This window comes from Chaetura pelagica, unplaced genomic scaffold, assembly GCF_000747805.2.
Source record: "Chaetura pelagica isolate M959 unplaced genomic scaffold, ChaPel_1.0 scaffold1222, whole genome shotgun sequence".
Classification (NCBI taxonomy): Eukaryota; Metazoa; Chordata; class Aves; order Apodiformes; family Apodidae; genus Chaetura; species Chaetura pelagica.
The window spans coordinates 187260-193752 of NW_009952494.1; the positions used below are offsets into that span (position 1 = coordinate 187260).

Consider the following 6493-nt stretch of genomic DNA (forward strand, 5'->3'; position numbering starts at 1 on the left):
ATGCTGAGCCCGGGGATGCTGAGCCCGGGATGCTGTGCCCGGGGATGCTGAGCCCGGGATGCTGTGCCCGGGGATGCTGTGCCCCGGGGTGCTGCGGCAGAGCTGCGGGGCGGTGCGTGAGTCCCCGCCGCGCTGGGGCGGGGGCCGGGACAGACCCCGTGCCGGGCGTGACTCACGGGATAATGCCCAGGAAGTTACACCACCGCATTGCAAGGAAGGGCACAGCCGTATTTACGAAGCACGAGCCTGAGCAGGCTCCCGACGTGCTCATTAGGGCTCCTGATTTCCCGCCAGGAAGCACGAAGGCAGAGAAAATCCAGCTGGAAGGGGGGGAATAAAGTCAGTGGGCTCCTGCTCTGCCCGAGGGTCCCATCCTGTGCCCGTTCCAGAGCAGTGCCCGGCTGCTGTGTGCTGGCATGGCATGGGAATGCTGGCATGGCAGGAAAGTGCTGGCATGGCATGGGAATGCTGGCATGGCAGGGAAGGGGCGGCTCCTGGTTTCAGGGAAATGGGAACTCCAGCAGCTGCAGGGCCCAAAATCAGGGACAGGCTTCAAGAGGGGGTTGCTGAAGCCCCTGGGCCATTGGGGGGGTCCCTGGGAGGTGTGGGTGCCAAAGGATGGTGGCTTCTCTTCCTAGGGGTGGCCCTGCTGTGAGACAGCAGTGATGCTGTAGGGACAGGCACAGCCTGACTTTGCCTGACTCTCCTTGCACCAAAGCAGCCACAGCTGGTCCCAGCCCTGTGGTGCTGGGAGATGTGCCTGGAAGCAGGAGGAGCAAGGTGGTGTGGGAAGTGGCTTCTGAGATCAAACCCAGGCTGTCACTGCAGTGTCACTGCTGGCTGGCCCTGCCCTCCCAGTTCCTGCCAGGCACAGCAGTGTTTCTTGTTGCTGAAGGTGTAGCTGAGATTTTACAAGGCAGAGAAGTGTCTTTGTGTTTACTGTGGGCTTTGGGCACCTGTTTTCTCCTGAGGGAAGTGGGAGGCCCTTGCTCCTGTAGCCACTGGAAGGTGCTGGAGTGCTTGGAATGGTATATCTTGAGGAAAGGTAACAAAAACAAATTCTTCTGCAAATTCATGGATCAGGAGTGACACAACTGCAGAACAGCATTCCAAGGTGCAGGACGTTTCAGGGCTTGGAAAACACTGATTATTAAGTATTACTAAATAACAGCTGGAAATTGCACTGTATTTTTCAAATGGCTAATTAAGGATAGATGCATAAATTGGGGCACTGGCCCCGTGGAACTGGGCCACAGTGTGACTGACCCAATGCCAAATAACCAGCTGATGGCTTCTACCAAAGCAATGGGCTTGGGAGGCTTGGCCAGCAGCCACCTGAAGGGGAAAAACTCTGCAGATTTTTGGCTCTCCCACGTGGGATATGGTAACTTGCCCCGAACCTCGTGGCACTGTGGAGGAACAGACACCAGTGGCAAAGGCTGGTTGTACTGGAGAGCCCAGTGCCATGCTGGGGAGCTCAGCTCCTCTGCCTTCACGACTGCCTGGGCAGCGGGGTGGGAGCTGTGGGGACTGTCCAGTGGGCAACGGTCACTGCCAGTAACTGTCACCTCTTCTTGTAGGCCACGGCGTCGCCCTTCCGTATCCCTTCCAGCCTCCATGTCTCCACAATCAGCAGCATCTTCGGTGCCCGACCTCCCCAGCCTCGGGAAAGTGTCCTAGGGGTGAGCTTCAAGCCCTACAGCCCCGAGTCCAGCCCAGCCCCGGCCGCCTGCACGACCTGGGAGAGCACACGTAAGAGGAGGGTGCCATGGGTGGGCTCTGGGCTCTGCTGCCCCCGCTCCCACCTCGGGTGGGGAGGGAATGGGTCCCTGTGCCCACAGGCTGGTGTTTCCCTGGGGGTGTGGGGGGTTCCGTGGGCAAGGGAGAGGGCAGTGGCAGGGTGGGGAGATGCGTGGGGAGATGTGGGATGTGCGTGTCTCTCCTCTCACCCATCTCATGGATCCCTGGGGATGCAGGGAGCTCCTGCCCTGCTGTGGTGGGCAGTGGGGTCTGGGCACCTTGGGGAGGCAGGTGCTGCTCCTGACCCTGCCTCTGTCCCCTGGCAGGATTCTCCATGTTCAGAGCTCCTTGTGTGAGCCAGCGGCGGCTTGTGCTCATCTTCTGCGTCTCTGTCCTCATTGTGCTGCTCATCGCCCTCATCCTGCTGTGTGAGTGGGGTCCCAGTCTGGGGTGGCTCAGGGTTCCCTGCCTTTGAGGGGTTGGGGGCCAGCAGAGGCTGGGGGGACCTGCCACGGGGAAACCCAGGAGGCAAGAAGGCAGGGATGTGCTCTTCCCATTCCCTGAGTGTCCCTGACACCTGGTGGACAGGCAGGAGGAGTATCCCTGGGAAAGGGAAAGCCTGTGGTCCCAGTGGGGCTGCACCTCCTTTCTGTCTCCTGGGCTTGCTTTGGTGGGGCAACCCCAGCAGCACCCACACTCATCCTCCCCGGGACATGGGGTTATGGGGCAGGACCCATCAAACCAAGTACAGTCCCTAGGCAGAAAGGCACAGAAACTGGGAAAATCACTTTAATCCTCAGAATGTTCTCCAGCTGTTGTAGCTGGTGGGCTTGAAGCGTGGGGTAGGCTGGCTGCATCTTTCTGTAGGAGCAGGCTAGAAGAGGGGTCTGTGAGAGAGGGTTGCTGGGCTGGCATGGGGGGTGCTTGGGGACACTTTAGCCCTGCAGATCTTCGGTGTTGCCTCAAAGGGCAGCCCTGCACCCGAGCTCACACCTGCTGCTTGGGAGTGCCCCTCAGAGCAGCCCTTCTCCAGGCTCCTGTCCAGCTGGGTGACAGCACTGTCACACACAGCAAGCCCTGGCCTCACCCCCCCTGTGCTTCCTTCCAGTTATGCTGTGGAGGTCACAGACTGGCATCGTGTACAAGGAGCCGACCGAGACCTGCAGGGACAGCCCCGTGCGCTGCGACGGCGTCGCCGACTGCTCCCTGAGGAGCGACGAGCTGGGCTGTGGTGAGGCACCCGGGCCCAGGGGTGCTGGGTGGGAGGGGGTCCCCGTGGTGCTGGGCTCCCCCAACCCGCCTGCTCCACCCCTGCAGTGCGTTTCGCAGCCAACGAGTCCCTGCTGCACGTCTACTCCAGCGCCGAGAGCCAGTGGCTGCCGGTGTGCAGCAGCGGCTGGGGCGACTCCTTCTCCAGAAAGACCTGCAAGCAGCTGGGATTTCACAAGTAATTCCCTTGGGATGGGTCATCCTACTCAGGCACTAGGGTTCTGCTAGCACCCTGGGTGTTGCTCTGGCTGGGTGCACAGTTTGCTGCGCTGTTTTCCCCCAGCACTGTACTATTATTCTACTGCACATCCAGTGGGACTCTGGGTGTTTCGGTCCATCCCCCCAGGCTCTGTGTGCAGAGCCTCTGGGAAAGCAGGGGTGGGTGTTCAGTGCCCAGCGAGGAGGGACCCTCACAGCCTCTCTCCTCTCCCAGTGCATCACAGACCGAATACATTCCCCTGAACATCCCTGGCAAGAGCCTCACTGTGAGCAACGAGCAAGACACCATCCAGCAGAGCCTCAACAGGTACCGGGCAATGTCACCTCCTGTCCCTGCCCCCTGGCCCTGGTGCCACGGGGCCAGGGCTGAGGCTGGTTCTCCCTCTTCTCTCCTGCAGCTCCCAGTGTCTCACGGGAAAGTACGTCTCTCTCCGATGCACAGGTAAGGGGCTTGGCTGGCAGGGAGCATGGCCAAGGGTGGACAAAGCCAGGCACACCCTCAGGATAGGTTTCCTCCTTTCTTTGCACAGGGTTGGGCAAACAGGCCTTTTTCCAGCAAACCTTCTGGGTAATTAAACTATGAGGATTGTGTTCCCATGGTCTCCACTGGCCCCTGTTAACTCCCAAGCAGTGCTGGTGCCTGCAGGTGGGAGAGGAAATGGTCTCAAGTTGCACCAGGGGAGGTTTAGACTGGATATTAGAAGGAACTTATTCACTGAAAGGGTTGTCAAGCATTGGAATGGGCTGCCCAGGGAGGTGGTTGAATCACCATCCCTGAAGGTGTTTAAAAGACATGTAGAAGTGGTGCTTAGGGACATGTTTTAGCACTGGACTCAGCAGAGCTGGGTTGATGGTTGGACTTGATGATCTTAAAGGTCTTTTCCAACCAGAGCAATTCTGTGACTCTGTTGTGTGCAGCCCCCTGCCGGCTCACCTCTCTGAGCTCATCCCTCTTCCCTGCTCTCCTCTCCAGCCTGTGGGCAGCGGATTTCTGGCCGGATCATTGGAGGAAAGGAAACCTCAGTGAGCAAATGGCCCTGGCAGGTCAGCGTGCAGTACGGGACCATCCACATCTGCGGCGGCACCATCATCGACGCGCAGTGGGTGCTCACTGCAGCCCACTGCTTCTTCATGTGAGTGCTGCTGTGCCACGCTGGGAGTGCTGCTGTGCAGCCCCCTGCCCTGCCCCTCACAGCCTGCTGTCCCCTCCTGTCCCTGCCCAGGAACAGCATGAAGATCCTCGATGACTGGAAGGTGTACGGCGGGGTCTCGGACCTGAAGCAGCACGCGGAGGGCATCCCTGTCTCCCAGGTCATCATCAACTCCAACTACAGCGATGATCATGATGACTATGACATCGCTCTCATGAAGCTCTCCAGGCCACTGACACTCTCAGGTGAGGTCCCTCAGCTCGCTGTGCCACAGGGCTGGGCTGGGGGTGGCTTTTCAGGGGACAGAGGCAGCTCGGGTCCCCTTAAAGCTGCCCCCGGGGTCGCTGTGCCTGCGGGCAGTGTGGGCACCAAGGGGATGTTCCCTGCATGCCCAGCTCCTCCCCGGCTGGGGCTGGCAGTGGCTGTTTTGCTCCTGGGTGACTCATCCCTCTCTCCTGCCTGGTTTTCATCACGTCTCCCTCCAGGTCAGGTTCGCCCAGCCTGCCTCCCCATGCACGGCCAGCGCTTCCAGACCGGCAGGTCCTGCTTCATCACTGGCTTTGGGAAGACCAGGGAGAACGAAGGTGAGGGAGGGCGCCGGCTCCCTGCAGGCAGCTCCTGGGTGCAAAGGCAGCTCGTGGGGCTCTGCTGCTGTATCCAAGGGCTGTTGCAACAGTGGCTTCCCTCCTGGCTGTGTGGTTCTGCCTAAATAAGCCCTGTGAGAAGTACCAGTGTGTGTCCCCTCGCTGCCACAGAAGCTCCTGGTGCTGCGGAGGGGCCCGGGGGCAGCAGGGGGATGAAGCCCACCCTGCCCCACGGCTCGTCCTGCCTTGCAGATAACACATCCCCAAAGCTGAGGGAGGCTGAGGTGAGGGTGATTGACTACAAGATCTGCAACAGCGACAAGGTGTACGAGGGCTACCTGACCCCACGGATGATGTGCGCCGGGTACCTGCAGGGAGGGAAGGACGCGTGCCAGGTGAGCTGGGGATGATACGGGACTGGCAGGGCTGCCTACTTTTCCTGCATGCCAGTGTCCCCTGCCTGAGGGGCATCTCCTGTCTCCTCACTGCTCTGTCCCTCTCTCCTAGGGTGACAGTGGAGGGCCCCTTGTCTGCGAAGAGAACGGCCGCTGGTACGTGGCCGGGGTGACGAGCTGGGGGACAGGATGTGGCCAGAAGAACAAGCCCGGGGTCTACACACGTGTGACAAAGCTCCTCAGTTGGATATACAGCAAAATGGAGGTGAGGTGGCAGGGCTGTTCTCAGGCAGGGAGGCTTGCCAAGGGGTCCTGGGTGCACTGAGAGGGGTCGTGTGCCCCCAGCCCAGCCCCTGGCACCTCACTGCTGCTCTCCCCTCTCTCCTTTGCAGAGTGAGAAGCACTAAGGCTGGGACGGACACTTGCCTGGGCTGTGCCTCTCCAGCCAGTGCTGTTGCTGCCAGGGCACGATGCTACCACCAGATCCCCCCACCCATCTCCAGACTGTCCAGGCAGGCTGGGACCTGCCACTGCCCCCACCTCTGAAAATATGGCACCTGCAAAGTGACTCTGCCCTCACCCCCGGGGGCAGCAGCCCGTGCTGGTGGTGGCCCTGGCCGTGCCAGCTCCTCACCCCATCTGTGGCTCTCCTCGTGGAAATAGACCTGTGCAGAGGGAGCTCTGCGAGTGCTTCCTGGCAGGGCTGTGGCACATCCCCTCCGTGTGGAGAAGGTTGTGGATGGATGGCAGTGAGGAGCAGGGGATGCCCGTGGTGAGGGAGCGCTGCCCTTGGCTCGCCGCGGCTGGGTGGCAGCTGTGCTGCCCTGGGGTGTGTGTCACACCGTGTGCCACGCTGCCCCGGCCCCTGCAGCTCCCGCACCTGCAGGGCCACACTACCTGGTTTCCCTGGAGAGGGCTGAGCAACGGCAAGGTGCAGTTACATCACCCTCGGGGAGGAGCAGCAGTCGCTCTCCTCTTCGCAGACGGGATTAGGAAGCACCTTTGTAAAATGATGTTCCACCCTGTGAGAGAAATCCCTGTTTGTCTTTCCATGCTGTGGCTCCAGCCTGAGCCAGCACTCGCTCCCAGGACTGCCTGCAGCCCCCCGGGGAGGCTCTGGGGAGCCTGGGGCAGG

General features: G+C 60.7%; 1 protein-coding gene across 1 annotated transcript in view; it reads left to right on the forward strand.

Annotated features, from left to right (window-relative positions):
* The window catches only part of TMPRSS13 (transmembrane protease, serine 13), a 9934-nt gene extending 4169 nt beyond the window's left edge, over nt 1-5765 (forward strand). The window contains exons 2-13 of the mRNA XM_010008895.1: nt 1581-1756; nt 2065-2168; nt 2849-2971; nt 3058-3187; nt 3443-3535; nt 3627-3670; nt 4202-4361; nt 4452-4624; nt 4865-4963; nt 5216-5358; nt 5471-5647; nt 5751-5765. Coding sequence (XP_010007197.1) covers nt 1581-1756; nt 2065-2168; nt 2849-2971; nt 3058-3187; nt 3443-3535; nt 3627-3670; nt 4202-4361; nt 4452-4624; nt 4865-4963; nt 5216-5358; nt 5471-5647; nt 5751-5765 — 1437 coding nt within the window. The remainder of the gene's footprint in view (nt 1-1580; nt 1757-2064; nt 2169-2848; nt 2972-3057; nt 3188-3442; nt 3536-3626; nt 3671-4201; nt 4362-4451; nt 4625-4864; nt 4964-5215; nt 5359-5470; nt 5648-5750) is intronic.
* Nucleotides 5766-6493: the final 728 nt, after the last annotated feature.